We start from the raw sequence: 19,927 nt of genomic DNA on the forward strand, positions 1-19,927 counted from the left end.
GGTATCATTATTGCCATTCTAGGAGGCTGAGGGGTTTTCCAAGGTCTCAGAGCCAGGATTTAAGCTCAGGCTCTTGACATTGCACAGAATGTCATCTTGGTCCCTAGTATGGTGATGCTGAGTCACAGGCAATCAGTTATTGCTGACTTGAGCTCATGTTACAGTTAGGCAGTTCTTACCTTCCTTTACTCAACCGCTATATCACCCACAATTCAGCTTGTAAAATATGATAACAAATTAATGGTGTGGTACTGTGTAAACAAGATTTGTATTTTTTCTCCTTCCTCTTCATTCAGGCAATGTCCCACCAGACCTTCAGTTTAGGGTACTGAGGGCCTGGAGAGCATGGAAGCTGTTCCCATCAGTCAGTAGACAATTACAGAACTGGACTCTGATTCATTTCCGGAGCTAACATGTAACCATGCCGCTGATTACCCATTTTCATTGTTTATGGCGAGGCAGGTGGATGAACAGCTCTGCCTGATTTATGAAGTGCTTGCCTTCTATAAATCACAGAATAGAAACCCAGCACGCTGTTAATCCTAATTGGTTAAGTCCTAAGTAGGGAGTGATTAGAAAGTCTTCAGGAAAGAAGGTACCTTATGCAAATGAGATAGATATGAGGTTCCTTGGGAAGTAATATCCCCAGCTCTCAATATGTGGCCAAAGTGTGTTGTCCATTCCTACTGCTCCCTTCTACCTCTTGCTGTTCTACCCCTGCTGATCTTTCATTTGTAAATAAACTAACATAAAAGGGAGAAAAAGAAAATGATGGGAAGCACAAACAGTAGAAAAAGAATGCTGTTTGCCCACTTTCTCTCTCCTTTATTAATTTCAACCTAGATTACTTGTCTAATTCTAATAAACTACTCATCATAATGAATGAGAGCTATGCAATGACTCACAGTGCTATGAGTTACAGTGGGACAGGCTAGGGCTTTTGGTCTTAGCTACCCGAATTCCAATTCCACCCTTCTCTGGATAGAGTTGATGTGACATTCTCTGATACTCAGTGACACCTTCTCTGAGAACTTCACTTTGAGCCAAAAAGATTCTGAAGATCTTAAATACATGAGGTTGTCCACCTCTTCTGATTGGAAATCGTCTTCTTTATTTTTTTAAGATTTTATTTATTTATTCATCAGAGACACACACAGAAAGAGAGAGAGAGAAGAGAGAGAGAGAGATGAGAGACACAGGCAGAGAAGAAGCAGGCTCCATGCAGGGAGACTGATGTGGGACTCTATCCTGGGTCTCCAGGATCATGCCCTGGGCTGAAGGCGGCGCTATATAGCTGAGCCACCCGGGCTGCCTGGAAATCTGATTGGAATTAGAAATGCAAACTCTTCTGGCAAAGGAAAAGGGAATCTGGAAGATTTTATGTGATTTCCCTCCGACATCTCAAAATAATGATTGAGGACCCAACGACTGTGTATGGGACACATTTAAAGGAGCAGGGGCTGTTGAGATGCAGACTCAGGGAAGATAACTTTTCTTCCCCCTTTCTCATTGATTATAAATGCTCTTTCCTTTGGGTAACTTCTCTTTTTATTTCCTTCTCCTTTTCCCCCACCTCCCTCTCTCTGTTTCCCTCCCCTTCTGTATTTTTTCATCCCTTTTTCCTTCCCTCCCTTCCTCTCCTTCCTCTCTTTTTCTATTTTTGTGGGAACCCACAGCAGATGCAGCAGCAGCAGCAGTGTGACCTCAGAGCTGGATGATGAGCCCCCCTGCATGGAGGAGATTGATTACATTACAGACAGCAGCTCAGACCCAGAAGGGAGCTTCTCTGAGCTGGACCGGCAGATCCAGGAGTGTGCTTTCAACAAGGACGAGGGAGGGGAAGAAGAAGAGGGGCCAGGCCGGGGAAGAAAAACCACCCCTTAGCCCTGAGGTTTACAGCGAGTTCCATGTCTCTCACCATTGGACTAGCTACTATGCTGCTTCTTCACCATCAGACATGTACAGCGTTGGTGCAAAGAGCCAGCCCATGTGAGCTCAGCGACCTAATTCCAGATTTTGTTCTAGTTTCACTAGGCATAGAAACTGGCTATGTTATAATTATACCTTTTACATACATATTTAGGTGGCCTTTGGGAGCCGATGCAAGCTGCATTATGCTAGGATGGGCTACTCTCAGGATTACCATGGATCCTCTCAACACTATTTTGAGCTCTTCTCCATTCCTATGCTAGAAACTGGAGCAGACTGAAAGTAGGAGTTGGGCTTCTTTTTGGCTTCCCAGCCAAATTTCTATATGGTTGTCTAAGTTGTTCTATATATGTATATGAGTGTTGTCTCCTATTGTTGTCTTCCTACTATAGTATCTGAGCTCCTCATCACAAATCATGAGTCCCACTGAGACTTCTGAGGGTCCTAGCAGGGTCTTCAGTTGCTGAATTATTGGACATGAAAGGCTGTCCAACTAATAATTTATGAGCATCGTGCTTGGTCTGTTTTAGCAGTATATATTTTACAGGTCCAGTATAATCCAGGAGCTATCCTAGATTCTAAGGGAAAAGGCACAATACTGAATAAGACATGGCCATTGGTCTTCACAAACTTTAAAATCCTATGAATTCAGGCCACTAACCATAATGCTGGAAGGTAGCAAGTCATAGTGGAAAAATCATTCATTTTAGACTCAGACAGATGTGGCTCATATCCTGGATCTGGCAGTCAGTTGTTATGAGAACTAAAGCAACTAATTAATTTTCCCCAAACCTTGGTTTTCTTATGCATACAATGGAGATGGACCTTATCTATATTATAAAGTTATCATGAGAATGAAATGAGATAGTATATAAAAGTATACAGATTGGCACATGGTAGACACTCAGTAACGTTGGCTTATTTTCCTCCATAACGCAAGTAAATCATTCTGTATAAGCATTCTCACAGTTACAGAAGACATTACCTGAAGTCACATGGTTGGAAAGTACTCCCTCCTCCTGGAGGGAATCTGGGAAGGAGGTTTCATAGGTGCAGAGTGTAGGAGGTTGGAATATCATAAAATCAGTGAAATGGAGCAAGGCCCTTCATCATGCAGAAGCAAATAGCTTAGAGATTTAGATGATCTCTAAGTGTATAGGACCTATGCAGAAAGGATGAAAAGGGGTGTGGAATTCAGATACTAAATGAGAGATAAGATGGATAAAATATGGTAGGTCGAATTTATGTTAGTCCAGATGCCATATATATTTAGTTATGGTTAGGTTTGGCTATAAGAGACGGAGAATACAAAATTGCAGTACCTTTATAAAATGCAATTCTGTTTATCTTTTATGTGGATTCCAGATACAGGCAGGCCAGAGCTGGTATCATCAATACATGGTGTCTGGCACCCAGCTTCCATGGTCTTCTAGCTGTGCTGCATGTTGCTTCTATTCTTAGTCTAAGATAGTTGCTGAAGCATCAGCCTTTGCATCTACATCCCAGTCAGCAATAAGAAGGAGAGAAAAAGAACACATTCTCTATATTTTAGAAAGTTATACTTTACACTTCTCCTTAATCTCACCATCTAACAAGTTGTCTTATGGACATAGGTAGCTACAAGAGAGATTGGAAAATGTAGTCTATTTGAGTTGGGCATAGGGAGAAGGGAATAATGCATCCTGGAGATCAAATATTGCCAAATACTTTTTTTGATTAATCAATCACCACCAAGAGATTTTGGAGACAATAACTTCAGAAAAAAAAACTCACAACAACCCTCTAGACCAGCAGAAAGCCATACAGTAAAACTTTGCCATAACTTATCCCAGAGACATAGTAGAAAGGCAGGTGTGCTATGGTTTGAGAAGCTGATATTATTATTATTTATTATTATTACTGCTACTACTATTATTATTGATGATCCTTTCTTTTTCCAACTCCCTTCCAAATTTCCTTGCTACAGTTCAGAAACTACATGTCCATTCTTAGTGTTATGACACTCAGATGTCTGAAATGTATATAAGAGGTTTAAGGGAAATAGCAAAGTCACTGCATTTAAAGATCCGATAACAGCAGGTTTTAACTTCTCTGATTAACCTATTCACTCTTAAATAGAGGATAGCATAATGTTTCTGTTCTCCCCATGCTTGCAAAGGTCGAGAAGATAGTTGTGTTGAAAATATAAATGTTGAGAGGGACAGAAATAATACTGACTCATCATCACCACTTTGTGTTTCAGCTCAAATTGGTTTATGGGATGAGTTTCTGGTCATCTAACATATTTTTGAGGGCAAGTGACCAGGACATATAAATGTATATGTAGCAGGTTCAGGACAAACCAGGAACATGGAACATATGATTCATCTGTGTAACAAACATATCTTAAGCATCTACTATGTGTCGTGTACTTTACGATGCTCTAAAGATACAGAGAAAAGGACCCACTCTGTTGGCAATCTGCTCACAGTTCAGTGGGAAATATGAGCGGTAAGCATTTTAATACAGAGGCATGTGTCTTTGTGGAGCTCTGCAGAAGATAATCTAAGGGGGCAGCATTGGTGGGAAATGTCTACCAAGAGATGATAATTAAGATGATTCTTGAAGGATGTACAAGAGTTTTCAGGTAGAATGAATTTGTGTAAAATCCCTGTAGTAGAGTTAGAGCTTGGAATAAAATGATTAGTGTGACTGGTTTAAAAGATATGTTTGTATGTGGAGATGGAAGGGGAGTGGCAAGAGATGAAACAGAAGATTGGCATCAACCTGATCAAACAACACTTGACGTGCTTTGATGGAAAGCTCAGTGTTTATTCTGAATGTGCTGATGAAGACAATCTTCAGAAGAAGCATGCCTAGGAATGATGTCTGCAGGCATGCATCAGAACCATGGCCCTGCCTGCTTGTGCCTGACTGACTGGATAGCCTGCTACAGTGGTAATTCAATAGTATGAGGACCCTAGGTGTGACATTATATATTTGAAGATCATCAGGTTTGCAGTGAGGTGAGAGAAAATGAGTGCAGTTTGGGGTCATGTTGAATATTGGGGGCCTATGACAGGTCCATCTGGAAAGGACTCCTAGAAGCCAGAGGTACATAAGTAGAAGGAGAGGTATGTCCAGTGAGTTAGGGACTGGTGAAAGTCTTGAGCAACGAAGCACAGATACCAGTTAGCTGAGAAGTTTGCCTGGGAGGAACAGAGGAGTTGGAAAGAGCTGACTCCCCTCCCTTCCTGCTGAGACCGAAGGCCATTCTTGTCATATTTCACCGAGTTTCAGTCTGGAGGAAGACAAGCTCACTGGCCAGTCAATTCCAGATAGTCATAGGAGTGGGTCTTCCAGCCTGGCTAGACATGTCTCTTGCTGGCCCAACCACTATAGTGAATTGTTCTGAATACCCTGTTCTACCAAACTCAAAGCCAAACAAGATTATTCAAGGTTCCCAGGGAGTGACAGGCTCCAATGGGAAGCATATGTAGTTCAAAGTGTGCAGAAGGAGATGAGAATCTGAAGAAGTTGCTGCTGGGGCCAGACCATGGGCACAGGTGTCCGGTACTAGCTGTTACCCAGTGCTCTGCCTGGCAGGGCTAGGACTGAGATGGGGGTGGGCAGTGGGGTTGCAGTTTCCTGGGATAGCTCTGGGCACTTTTTGGATGGACAATCATGGGTAACTGGCCTTTTATGCCTTTAGGATAGTCCCATAGGGGTAGAGAAGTACAAGCCTTCTTGTGATCCCCTAAGGATCATACTTCCAGGATTCCCTAAGGGTGGAATCTTCTGGCTGTTTTTGACACTTCCCTGTAGACTTTTTAGCTCTATACTTCCTAGAGGAAAAAGATCCCTGCACAACCTGGCCCCAATCTTCTTTACTGACTCAGGTTCTGCCATTACCCAATCTCTTCAGTTTGCCATGGCTATAGCTTTGTTTTATCTCACTGCACATATGCATGTGTGTGAGCACGCATAGACGAACACACACACACATGCACACACACACACACACACACACACACACACCACCTCTCAAGCCACATAGTTCCCTAAATACCTACTTTGATTTTTCAAACCTTTTCACATTTTTCCTCTGTCTCTGATGAGCATCTCCCATTACATTATTTGAGGGTTTCAAGACTCAGTTCAAATATCACTTTCCTTAAGACCCTTCCTAATCTCCTAATCAGCCATGCCAAGTTCTATAAACTCTCTTCTCTGTCCCTGATGCACTGTGTAGACACCCCATGTAAAGCATGCTTTCTAGTTACAATTTTGTTTCTGTTTCTTACAGCCCCACCCCCACCCTCACTAGACAGCAGATGGAGAACTCTAAGAAGCATGCGCCTGATATTATCTTGTTACCTGTCCCTGCATCTAGCATACTTCTTGACACGCTGGCAGCAGTCAAAATATATCTTCCTTCTGACCTCAAACCTGAACATCCAACGTCTCAGTGAGATCCCATAGATTCCCCTTCAATTCCTTCATTTCCCACCTCAAAGCAGAGTTTGTGCTATGGAAAAGGTAACTAATTTCACTAAAAGGACATCCAGCACATGCACACCTCAGCCCCTCAAGCTGATGGTTGCCATGTGCAGCAAACTTAAGAAGGAGCAGGGTGGCCTTGCCCTTGACTATATTGTGCGAATGTTTAGCTGGAGCAGAGAGAATAGGGGAGCAGAATCTCCTAGAGTTGCCAGAGGTTGCAATATTCAGACAGGTGATCTGTACCAGACTCACTTTGATAGGAACTGCCACACGGCTCCATGCGCCTTGTGCCAACTTGGCTGCTTGGGTATTTCCTGTAGTCCTATCACTGAGAATCCAAGCATTCTATCCGTTGGCTATAGTTTCTTCTAGGCCTCCAGAAAAAGGATTTGGAGTCACAAAGCACATTTGAAAATAACCTGCTTCTTGAGTTACAGGGTCACATTGAGGGATGTCAACACAAGGAAGGTCACATTACACCCCTAAGAGAAGTTCTCATGCATGGCTTTTATTTCCCAGCCTGGACAACTGAACTGTAGAGTTGATTTCATATTCCAAGAGGAGCCTCTGGTCTCTGCCAAGAGAAGGAGCTTCCATGAAATTGCCTGACATAAGTCATCCTTGTTAGAGACCCAGGACAGTGGCCAGCATGGTGGGTCTGAACATTTGCATTTGCATTAGAGTGATAGATTCCTTTTACCCTGCTGGTACAACCCGCTCCAGTCTCCTAACAGCTCCAGTCTTGGAACGACACAGAGTCAGTAGCTTGGGTATTCACCATGAGAGCTTTATTTTGGGCAAAAATAATTCATTAGGTCTGGATCCTGCTGCTGTCTTCCCAACAGATGTCCTCTTTTGTTCATGTTGCAGTTTGGTTTCATGAGTGCCCAACTGATTCTTGATAAAAAAAAAAAAAAGTGTTGTTTAGAAAAAAGAAAGTGGCAAAAAAGACACTTTAGGATAAAAATGGGTTGTATTACAGCCTTTCGGTGCCTAATGAAAAAAGAAGACAATTGTATATAACTTAAAATCATCTATTGTGCACATTCCAACCCAATGGAAATGAAATTGAGCTTGAGTTCCCTACCATACACACACACCCACACACACACACACACACACAGTCACATGCACACACGATATAAGTGCAGGACTTTAAGCAAGAAAACAGAGCAAGTGAGGGAAAGTTTATGATCAGACCCACGATCATAAAAGTAGGGGCAGTTAGACGGTGCTTTCATCCCAAACTGCCACACACACATTGAGATGGAAGGCTTTGGGGCAAGAGGTGGGGTCTTCTGAACAGTATAAGGCCTAAACTGGCCTCCTAGCATGTGCATATTTTGAGCCTGCATAGGTCACGAGAAAAAAATGGATCCAGTCCTCTTTGGAAGAGAATGCATACTTGTGGCAGAATTACCAAATAAACCACATTTGGGGTTCATGACAAGATAGAACAGAGCAATGGATGATTGCCTACAGCAAACTGGTTATTCTGATTAGGAGCTTCCCATCTTTTCTAGGGCCAAGAAGGGTTAAAAAGATTTCTTGAGCAGTAGACAAGTATTCCCACCACCACCACACCACCATCACCCTGCCCCTGACAAAATACTACTAATAATAATTAAGCACAGTTGGTGGAGCAATGCAGTTGAGGTGTGTCTGAGTGTGACTTTATTCTTTGGGGGTCAGAATAAGAAGGGGTATTGAGGTCAGTTCTGTGACAAGCTGTGGATAAAGTAGGGGTACAAAGAGATTGACAGCCCTGTCAGCCAGATTATGGATGTTAAATGCATGGACATTTTTGGACAGAATCCTATCAACTGGTCCGCACTCCCACTTCAGTCTGAAAAGGAAGTTATTTTAGAAGGTATTAGGGGAGAAAAAACCTATCTGTGATTCCCACTCTGCTCATACTCATTTAAGCTCTCACTAGCACTCCCTGTGATAGATGGGCATCATTACTGCCATTTCAAAGTGCGGCTCAGCTGTATTTTTCGCAGGTGATGGGGCTGGAATCTGCTCCCAGAAAAGTTCTGATTTCCCCCTATGCTACAGTTAACATGTGCTGAACATGAATACACATGTCTAAGGCCATTGCATGTATTATCATGTTATGCTTGGCAACCTAACCCGGGGAGGTAAGCCCTCTTATTATACCTCCTTTGACAGGTGAGGATGCTACAGTGTAAGAAGGCAAGCACTTGCCTATGATGATAAGTAGTAGGATCATGGTTTCAACCTAGGCAGTCTGATATATGAGTCTGTACTCCAAGGAAAAGTGGTCTCCTTAAAGACCTCTAAGGAAGTCACAGAATAATTCTCCATCTTCACCAAGCCTCTCTCCAAGTTCCTAGCTTGATCACCTTTACAGGAATCTGTGTTGTCTTGTTTCTTGGGTGTGCCCAATGCACATTCCAATGTCTGAGCAAGGCCAACACTCAAACATTCACTAAACACATGAATACATGAGTCTTGTCAAGCCTTGCTCTTACGTTTGGTTTAATGCACCTGTCCATTTCTCATTCTTGGTTCATTTCTCACCTGGGTTACAGCTAGTATCCTCACTTCTCTCATCACCTGAGATTTTGCCTCCTTTCCAGCCCTTTCTTCCCTATGCAACCAGATGATACTTGGCATGAACACTTGTTTCTATTTCTGCTGCTTACAACCATTCAGTGGTCTCCCGGGGGCCCAAGGATAAAATGCAAATGGAATCCTGCACTTGAGCCCTTGGGGATCCAGCCACTGGCAAACATTCTGGTATCCTGTCTTAATACAAGCCCCCAATAAGGTCATAAAAAAAATTACTTTTCATTTCCAGAAAGCACTTTACTCTCTTGGTTTCTCTGTTCCCACCTCTGTGTCAAATTCTATTCATCATATCCTAAATGTATCCTCCTCCATGTAGTCTTCCCTTATCTGACTCTGAGTTCCACAGAGCCTGTAGAAACCCTGTCATAACTTCTGTTGCATGGATTACCTATGGGTTTTTCTGCCCTCCCTGCCCTCCAGACTTCGCATTTTTTTTGGAGAAGAGAGATGATATTGTTCACTGCTATATCCTGAGGGCCTAGCATTGTGCCCAAGACATGGAGGGCCTTCATAAATATGTGTTGAGTGATTGAGATCTTAATTTCCATTCCAAAGGTCTCCTGAGAATAACCTCGTCCTCGTTGCCTCAGTAACCTATTAAACATGAATAGCAGAGCTGCAGAAAAGTAGGACACGCCTGTGTCCAGTACGCTCCGAGCAGCAAGGAAGCATCCAGGAAAAATCTTCCTCAGTCCCTGGTCCGTGATGCCTCCTGCTCTGTTATTTTCCAGAAGCAAGCTTTCTTTTTTTCCTCCAAATGGCCTGTAGAGGTCAGAAAAGGGCCTTGGTTTCAGATCAGCGGCTGTCCTCTGCCTCCATTAGCATTCACCCCGGGTGTCTACAATTAAGCAAACCTAGGCGCTGCACATAGGAACGGAAATGCATTGACTTTAATAAAACAGAGTGTAAAACAACTTTAGATTGACTCCGGCCTTGTTTATTCTTGCACACTTGTAATTCTGGTTCGGTATATCCCAGTCAAAGAGACCATTGTCCTGGGAACTGAAGCTTGTCCCTTCTTCACTGCTACTGCAGCCTGTCTGAGGAGGCAAGCCGCACCAGCTTGCTGCTCCTGACTCACAGCGAAAATGTTTTTGTATTTCTTAAGGAAAAACAATAACAAATAGCAGGGCCTGTGAGCACGATGAGAGGCGCTCCTACTGTGGTTCTAGCCTTTTGGTTTTTGTTGTTACTGGTTGTTTTTTTTTTTTCCCCACATGAATATAAGTACATTCAGAGTCCAGGAAAAAATTATGTGAATAATAAAAATGGAGCAGGCACTCTGGTGGCCACCCTTCATGAAATTTAGGAACTCATGACTTTGTTCCAGAAATTATTTTCTATTGCATGGGCAAGTGCATTGGATGGGAACTTAGGAGTGCATAGTTTGAGGTCTGGCTCTGCAACTATAATGTGCGATTGGGCGGGAGGGCCCTTCATTTCTCTGGGTCTCAGTTTCTCCTTTCGAGAGCTGGACCAAATGAAATGTGCGGTCGCCTCTCTCTCACACACTGGCTGTGGCTGTGCGGGCCTGTAGAGAAGGCTGCTGGCCGTGGGCTGGCCATGCATGAAGGGGCCACACGACGTGGGCTCACACTGGCGCTCTGTCCGTCTGGGGCCCGAGGCCAGGCACACACAATGATCTTTTCAGAGCCCAGGCCGATGCCGTTGAGACGCTGCCAATGCCCAGCAGAATAAAAGCTTCCGAAATCAGAGCTAAAAATAAATAATGAAACCAAGCGACAAACATAAACAGGAAGACCTGAAAGTGGAGGAATCGGGGTGAATTGAGTCAGCAGAGCTGGGGGTGCGATAGGGAGCAATGAAATTCTCTCTCTTGGGTGAGCATTGCCTGGCTTGGTGGCTGTGGGGTGGCAAGCACCCCGGGAAGTGGCAGCATCACCACCCTAGGGAGAGGACTCATGGAGAGTAGAGATGTGGCTGGCTCCCTGCAAGCTCGTTTCCTCTCTGCTCCAAGCTGACCCACCCACTCGTGACCCACTCTTTGTTGGCTGCTCCAAAAGAGCTCTTTAACAGTCCTGTCCTGTCGCCCAGCCCTCTGCTGGGGCCCTGGCCAGCTGCTCGCATCCACCTTGTCCCCCAGCATTTGGGGGTCAGCTTCCTCTTTGTGCACACTCAGGATTTCAGTGCAAATGACATTGGGATCTGATAACTTGGGCAAGAGGTCACAAGAAGGGTGGGCAGGGAAAGGGAGCTAGTAGACATTAAGTGTATTCTGCATGCTGCCCACGGAGCCGGGTACCTCACGTCATAGTCCAGGGACCGGGGAACAACTGAGGGGCAGGCCTCCTGTGAACTCCACCCCTGCATGTCTGCCCACCCTTCAAAGCTCTCCTTCCACCTTGCCAAGGGTGGAGAGCCGGAGCAGGAGGAAGTGGTAGTTAGTGAGTCAGCTCAGTGAGCTTGGAGATATGCAGGTTGGGCGTCCTTGGGGTCGAGGAGCCGCTTGCTGTCAGATGGTGACAGAGATTGGGGGCACACATGCTGCCTCAAAAGGAGAGGGAAGAAGTGAGAGGGAGGGGGCTTCCCAGGGAGGCCAGAGGCAGAATCCAAGGAGAATTCAGGCCTTGTGAGAAAACCTGACTCATAAAATTACAAATAGCCAGTTGTGTTCAAGTCATTTCTTGTTCTGTAGGGTCTAATTTCAGGCCATTCATATACCCTTAAACCTTTAATAAAAGCCAGGGAGCCTGGGCGGCTCAGTCGGTTAAGCACTAGACTCTTGGTTTCAGCTCAGGTCATGATTTCAGGGTCCAGGGTCTGGGCTCTGGGCTCAGGGAGCATCTGCTTCAGATTCTCTCCCTCTGCCCCTTCCCCCTGTGCTCACCTGCTCTCTCTCTCTTTCAAATAAATAAACTATTATTTTTTAAAATCAATAAAAATAAATAAATAAATAAATAAAAAATAAAAAAGTCAATAAAATTTGACTTCCCAGGGACGCCTGGGTGGCTCAGCAGTTGAGCATGTGCCTTAGGCCCAGGGCATGTTCCCAGAGTCCTCGGATCAAGTCCCGCATCGGGGTCCCTGCATGGAGCTTCCTTCTCCCTCTGCCTGTGTCTCTGCCTCTCTCTCTGTGTGTCTCTCATGAGTAAATAAAATCTTAAAAAAAAAAATTGACTTCCCCAGAGAGTGATGTTCTAGTGATATTCTGAGTAAATGGAAGATAAGCTTGTTCATTTTAGATTAAAACAAAAACATAAAACTATGGGTAGAAGTTGTCAGAGAATTCAACAGACATGGGGAATCTGAAAATTCATTTCTAGGGCATTAATACTCCCCACATTATAGCTTGGAAGCTTCAGCCATTTTATTTGGATGTGAAAATGATGAAAATAATAATGATAGCTATAATCACCAATTTACCAGGAGTTACCCAGTACCAATTCTTAGGCTGAGGGTTTATTATTCACCAAATCCCAGTGAGGTAAGTGACTCTCATTGTCCTCATTTTGTAGAGGTACACAGTAATGTGTCCAAAGTAAGCAGCTAGGAGAGAAGCTAAGTTAGGCTCTAGGTTGAGCTCATTTTCTCTGTGGTATAATACTCCCTCAAAGGAAATGATTCTTAGTGGATCATTTGCTAGCAGCTTCTTCCTTCCTATCTTCCTTCTTTTCTCCCTCCCTCTCTTCCCTTCCCATCATTCCCTCCTTCCTTCCCTCCCTCTCTTCCTTCCTTCTTCCCCTCTCCTCCCCTTTCCTCCCCTCTTCTCCCCTCCCCTCTCCTCTCCTCTCCTCTTCCCTCCCTCCCCTCCTCTCTCCCTTCTTCTTCTTCCCTTCCCTTCCCTTCCCTTCCCTTTCCTTTCCTTCCCTTTCCTTTCCTTTCCTTTCCTTTCCTTTCCTTTCCTTTCCTTTCCTTTCCTTTCCCTTCCCTTCCTTTCCTTGTTTCTTTTCCTTTCTTCTTTCCTTTTATTTTCCTTTTCTTGAGGGAAACTTGCCTTCATGCTTCCTTCTTCAGATTTAACTAGCAGTGAATCTGTAATTTTCAGCATCTTATTTTCAAATAAGATATTTTCGTTAAGACCTACTCATTCCCCATATACCTATTAATCTTAATTTTGCTCAGCCTCCTTCCCATATTTCTAGATGAAAATGCTGTGTGACCTTTAAAAGGGATCTCCCAATGGGTTGATGGTGGTGGATGGTAATGTGCATGTAAAATTCGTGAAGCACATTCAATGTCTTCCCAAGCAAACGTCAAAAGCAGTGTTTTTAAAGATAAATAACGTGAATTTCAAACAGGTTAAGGGACCATCAGAGAGGAATATGGCCTCATCCCAAAAAAATCAGGTTCGGATTAAGATAAGGAAGGACTTTCCTCATGATGTTTGCTGTGTGTCAGGAAATAATTTTTCAGATCTCCATCTATTATGTCCACAAATGTTCTGGACAATATGAGATGATATTTCTGTTACAGTTCTATTTTGCAGCCACTCTGGAGTAAGGGGGCTTACGATTCACTTCAACATTACAAATCTAGGAACATCATGCAACCATTAAATAGTTTCAAGTGATATTCAGTTTATTTGCTCAGGATCTCTGATCTCTGAAACCTAAACTATCAGTACTTTTCAGCTTCACTTAATTGCTGTTTACCAATGCTCCAATGCTCAAGGAAGCCAGCCACAACCATAAGGCCACCCAACAAGGAGCAACAGGACAAACTTGCCCTCTTCTGTTGGAAGTGGATTTCCATATCATGTGGCTTTAAGTCAGTGACATTCCACAAAGACAATTTACCTGAGCCATGCTGCTCTTCTTCTGAATATTTTTGCTGTTTATTGCTGGTTAGTTGTTTTTTTGTTTTGTTTTGTTCTCATCGGATATGTCTATATGATAACAAGACCAGAGAATTTTAACATTAAAAAAAAAAAGTAAGAGAAATCAGGACCTCAAAAGGAAGAAGGAAGTCAAATCTTGGGATTAGTCCATCATTAACTGCCTACCCCCTTTGATAATATGCACACACAACTTCTTAAGGAAAAATTCTTATATGGATCAAGAACAAAATGGAGCATTCAAGGACACTGGTTTGGTGACGACTGCAGAGAATAGAATTTTTGTGGTAAGAAGGAGATTATAAATAGAAGTAACTGAGGCAACCTCTCTCATGATGCTTTATAAATGGTGTCATAAGACCTTATGTGAGATAGTATGGTAAAGATGGTATGGGAGGATGTCTCCAGCTTACAAAGCACCCTCACTGGTGGAAGAACAATTGGATCAGACTGGGACAAGGTAGAAGAAGTGGGTTGGGGCTGCCTTCCCCATCCAGCTATGGGCCTTGAGAGAAAAGGCCATCCCACAGTGATATCAGTAATTGTACCGTCATTTTATATTGCTGCAAAACCAACCATCACAAATTTAGCAGTGTAAATCAGCATCCATTTATTATCTCACAGTTCTGCAGTCAGAAGTATGGGAGAAATATACTGGGTTCTCTGTTCCAGGTGGCTCAGTGCTGAGAAACCCAAGTGTCAGCCAGCCTGAGATCTTACCTGGAGGCTCAGGAAAAGAGTCTACTTTTGAACTTGGTCAAAACTTGGTTTGGCTGAATTCAGTTCCTGTAATTGTAGCACTGAGCTTCCTGTGTCCATGCTGGTTATTAGCTGGGGGCTGTTTGTTCTCAGCCCTTGCTCCTTAGCAGGTGGTACCTAAAAGCCAGCAATAGTACATTGGGCCCCCTTCATGCTTCTGCTCTTTGATCTCTTCTGCTGCTACCAGCTGGAGGAAACTCTCTGCCTTTAAAAGCCTGGTGTGATTAAATTAGGCTCACCCTGATGACCTTTCTCTTGTCTTATGATACAACATAATCATAACAGTAAAATCTCACCATATTCAGGGGTTCCAGCTATGATTAAAAGGAGATGGGAAGGGGGTGCCTGAGTGGCTCAGTTGATTAAGCGCCCCATTCTTGATTTCAGCTCAGTCGTGATCTCAGGGTCAAGGTTGAGCCCTGAGTGGGGCTCTGCACTCAGTGAGGAGCCTGCTTGAAATTCTCTCTCCCTCTTCCCGTCTCCTGCTTGCATGTGTGCACTCTCCCTCTAAAATAAATAAATCTTAAAAATATTTAAAAATAAAAAGGGGTGAGAATTATGTAAGGGTGAGATTCACTGAGGTTCATTTTTATAATTCTGCTCACCACAAATAGTAATATTAGCAAATATGTTATAAGATTTTCTACATGTCAGGAAGAGTATAAACATTTTACATACATTAACTCATTGAATTTTACAGCAACTTTATGAGGTAGGCACTATTAATGTCTCCACTTTACAATAGAGCAAACCAAGGCACAAGATGTTGGTATAGTATATACAACTAGGATGGGGTTGAACTGACATTTGAACCCGAGTAATATGGCTCAAAGTTTATGCTAGATTTCTTAACCAAGCTCCATGGATCTATCTAAAAAGTATGCTTTCGGTTTAGCACTGCTTTCAGCCCAGGGTGTGATCCTGGAGACCCGGGATTGAGTCCCACATCGGGCTCCCTGCATGCAGTCTGCTTCTCCCTCTGCTTGTGTCTCTGCCTCTCTCTCTGTGTGGGTCTCTCATGAATAAAAATTATGCTTTCTTAGACGTGGTTTTTTCCTATTTTCATCCAAGCTTGAGTGTGAAGGTGAGACCCAGAATTATTTAGTGGGGCAGGACAGGATACAAGTGGAAGGTGGCACAGCATTCATGGTTTAAATGGCCCATGGCCTGGGCATTAATCAAGGTTTACATATGACAGGCCTGCTTCTGGACTTCCCTTCTTGTAGTCAAAGTCTTAGCTGATTTTAGAGTCTATATTTTCCTGAGCGCTCCCTCTCTGTGTATCCTTCATGAGCAGTATATCCACAATGACTGCTCAGGTGTTCAAGGTACAGTGAGATCTTCATAAAACAGACTTACTAGCCCCACTTCCTAGGGCTCTTCTTCCCCCCTAAGTTTAGGCTGTGTTTTACAAGTCCTGAGGTCTATATGGAAAAGTTACTTAATATACTGGTGCTTACTCTATATGGGCTTATATGATAGTGTCTGTGCTTAGTTACAGAGGAGAAACTGAGGTTATGTTATGATTTTCAATCTTCCCCTGACTGGGTGACATTTTGACCTAGACATGAGCTGAAGAAGAATCCTCCAAGATGCAACTACTTTAGAATCAGAAATTAACAAGGAATAAGGCTAATAGAATAGAAAACAAAGCTTATTAATAGAAACAAAGCTTATTTTTATAATAGAATTTTATTTCAAAATGCCTTCCTACAATAACTAGTAGTAGTAACATTGGAAATTATCCAGTAATATCAGAATGAAAGAATATAGTTCACATAACAAGAGGCAGAACATGAAAGCAAAACCAAGAAATGTTCAAAAGTGGAAAACCAAACAGAAGGCAGAAGACTGACAGCAATGAATAATTGTAGTTGTAAATGTAAATGTTATAAATTATACCCTTGATATAGAATATCAACTATGATCAAAAAGGGAATCTAAAACTCTTTTTCATTCATTATATTAAAATATTCTATAAACAGATTCATAATAAAACAACTCAGAGAGGAAAAGAAATCATTGATAAAGATGTCCAGGGAGTCATTACAAGAAGAAGAGTCGCAGATGCAAAAACCAAATCTCAGAATGAACCATGGACAGGGCTTTGGTCATGATGAAGAGGAGTCATTTTCAATCCCAAAGCACATGAAATAACGAGATAGAAAGTTTTTATAGGTCCTAGGTTTGTTCCCCTGAGGAAGGAGAGGCATAACAGTTCTGATTCCTTTCACAAGTGGGAAGAAACCTGACAAGTAGTGAAGAAACCAAGAAGAAGGAACCAGACCCAGATGGTTCATAGGTTTCCTAGATGACTTGACTTCACCTCCTGGCACCGGGTATTCTCCATGTGCATAATGTGAGTAATAACATTTCCCTACACTGTGGCTCTGATACTTCAGCCACATAGAAATCACCCAGATGGCTTGTTGAGACACAGAGTCTTGAGCCACAATCTTGGCTCTTCTGTCAGCAAGTCTATGATGGGGGGCAATCCTCTGCATTTCTAACAAATTCCCAGGTCATGCTGATGCTCCTGGTTTAGCGAACATGTTTTAAGAACCACTGTCCCAACAGACTTGGTTTGTGATCATGGGACATAGGAACATCAGGTCCCTTCAAGATATTTATTATAATACTAATAGTTAGGAAACTTTCCCTAATATCAATCCTCAATAGTTTCTTCTAATCCAGTGCCAAAGCTCTGTCTTGTATTGTGGAGCATGTAAAGAACTTTATTATGTTGCACAGGTAGATGCTCATGCCATCTCGTGCCTGTTCTTACGTGGGCTAAGTTGCTGTCCACCAAATAGGTGCTGAGAGGATCCTTATCATTGATGGGAGCTTTTCTTCTTTTCTTGAGAGGAGAGTCAGCTGTAACTGGACCAGGGAGAATAGAAGAACTCTAACCTCTAGGAATGAAAACATTAACACCTGCTTCTCCTGTCCTCTTTTCCTTCCATTTTCCTTCTTTACTTTCTCTCTACCCTACTTTTTTCTCAGGCTTCTCTCCTGTTGTCTAGTCTTCCTTCATGTTCTTCTCTTTAGAAGGTTTGTTTGTCTTTCCCCCATCTTCTCATTTTTCCCTGCAGAAGTTAATGTGGATGAGTTCACCATGGTCTGCCTTGCCAACATCCATCTCCATGACTTTATTTCCCTTTACTTTGTCCTCCATACATAAATGTTTTCTGAACAAAATGACAAAATGAGTGTGATTAGTTATGGTCCTAGAAACTTGTCTAGACATTGATCCTTTCAGACCAAGCAAGATGTTTGCCAGTTATAGTGACATTTTCTGAATAGCTTAGACATCTGCTATGTCCAAAACCTCTTTCTTAGAGACTCAGTATGCATGGATTGCTATATTTATGCTCAATGACATCATGATGACCCTAAAAACAATGGATTTGACTCCTGATCCAAAGGGACTCTGTTAGTTTGTAGGCATTCCTTAGACTTAGGAAGTTACTTGGTGTGAAGGCTCCATCTAACACCAATAAGAGTGCCCTCTACTGGATGGTAACTTTCCAAACTAATCAAATTTTTTATTGAAGAGTTTGACTTTAAGACACGTGCAGAAAAAAAAAAAAAAGACACGTGCAAAATAATTATACAAAAGCTTACTAACAATAGAAGTAGAGGTAAAGAGGGGTGCCTGGCTCAGCTGGTTAAGCGTCTGCCTTTGGCTCAGATCATGATACCAGGAGCCTGGGTTTCCAGCTCAGTGGGGAGCCTGCTTCTCCTTCTCTCTCTGCCATCTACCCCACCCAACTTTTGCTCTCTAGTTCTATCTATCTCTCTGTCAAGTAAATAAATAAAATCTTTTAAAAAATAAGTAGAGGTAAAGAATCACCATGTCACCAAACAATAGTTTGAAGGAATGGATGTCACAGGACAGCCACAAGAATTTTAGTGCTTCATCAGGGCAGCAGTTGGGCCTTTAGAACTGCTAAACCTGAATAAGGTTTTGAGCTCTAGGTAACCTGGTTGTATATTATTACAGCAAACTGTGTGAGATAAACTAATTATATCTATTTCTTGATTCAAGCAACTTAATGTATAAATAATAAGAAAAGTCATTTTAGATAAGATTAGGCAAAAGGCTATAATAAATAGATGAAAGATCAATATTATAATCCAGAGCTGATAATCACTATTGGTAGCAGCTGCTGGAAAAAAAAAACTCATGTATAAACGTACTAGAAATTATTTTTCATATGTCTACTTGCCTATCAGAGACCTCTAGGGCAGCCACTCCTCTCAAAGAAACCAGTGGATATATGAACCTAGATTGCATTATTGGGTATTACATGACCCTACCTTCTCATTGACATCCTTAGACCAAAGGTGAGTTACGATTTCAAGAACAGCAAATACAGTCTCTCTCTCTCTCTCTCTCTCTCTCACACACACACACACACACACACACACACAGACACACACACGGCAGTTTATGTGCTTTATTCTATGTAAGTTATACCTCAGGAAATAAGAATAAATATAAAAGGCAAAAAAAAAAAATGATGAAGTAGGTCAATCAGATCCCTACATGAGCCTTTTAAACCAAGAGTATTGAGATGATGATTTCAATAGCTCAGGGAACAGAGATTTTGAAAAGTCACAAGGCAAAATTGAGACTGCAGAGGATGCTATGCAAGCTCAAGGTATAATGAAGTTGAGCCCTTGTGTTGGCAGAGGGAGAGAGATGGAGAGCAGAGGAACAGGGAGAGGCAAAGACAGAAAAAAGCACGTAATTCATGTGGGAAGATGAGGGAAGACCTGGTCCAAGGCACATTTTGTTTGTACAAAGATTTTTCTAGCCCAGTCTCAATCTGGGTTGAGAAAACCCAGAAAACCAATAAATCTGGTTTTCTTGAGGTTCAGAGATGTAAAGCCGCCTACCTAAGATTACTCAGCTAATACAGAAGGGAGCAACTATTCAGCTAATATAGAAGGGCTGGCTGGTTTGCTCCACTGCATCTGTCCATGACAAGGCACCATGTTATAGAATCTTACAAATGTGGAAGAAGTCTTAACGACAAGTGTATTCTATCAATCAATTTGTGTGTGTGTGCCTGCGTGAACTACAGCCTTCTTTTGACAATTTAGAAAGTGCCTTTCTATCTCTTCCATTCAGTCTCCTTTAAACACAGAGTTTCCATCAATGAAATATTTCATTGGAATGGCTGAACATAACATTTCACTTACATTTTACCTGTTTATTTTTATAATAGGAGTTGCTGGATATTCATTTTACCTGTGTTACTTTATGAGTTATTTACAATTTTTCCCAATGTCTGCCATTCCCTCCTGTCCATTCCACCATTCACTTATGCTCTTTCTTATTTAATTTTTATTTAATTTTTA

At 42.4% G+C, this 19,927-nt stretch overlaps 1 protein-coding gene across 3 annotated transcripts in view; it reads left to right on the forward strand.

Annotated features, from left to right (window-relative positions):
* AGBL1 (AGBL carboxypeptidase 1) overlaps positions 1-9,877 on the forward strand; it is a 716,025-nt gene extending 706,148 nt beyond the window's left edge. For 2 of the 3 annotated variants that reach the window (XM_041753742.1, XM_041753740.1), the window contains exon 23: positions 1,677-9,877. In XM_041753742.1, the coding sequence (XP_041609676.1) occupies positions 1,677-1,884 (208 nt within the window). In that variant the 3' untranslated portion in view covers positions 1,885-9,877. The remainder of the gene's footprint in view (positions 1-1,676) is intronic. The other variant, XM_041753741.1, reaches the window with a different exon arrangement.
* The last annotated feature ends 10,050 nt before the right edge of the window (positions 9,878-19,927 follow it).

Source organism: Vulpes lagopus, chromosome 4 (genome assembly GCF_018345385.1).
Source record: "Vulpes lagopus strain Blue_001 chromosome 4, ASM1834538v1, whole genome shotgun sequence".
NCBI classification, from domain to species: domain Eukaryota; kingdom Metazoa; phylum Chordata; class Mammalia; order Carnivora; family Canidae; genus Vulpes; species Vulpes lagopus.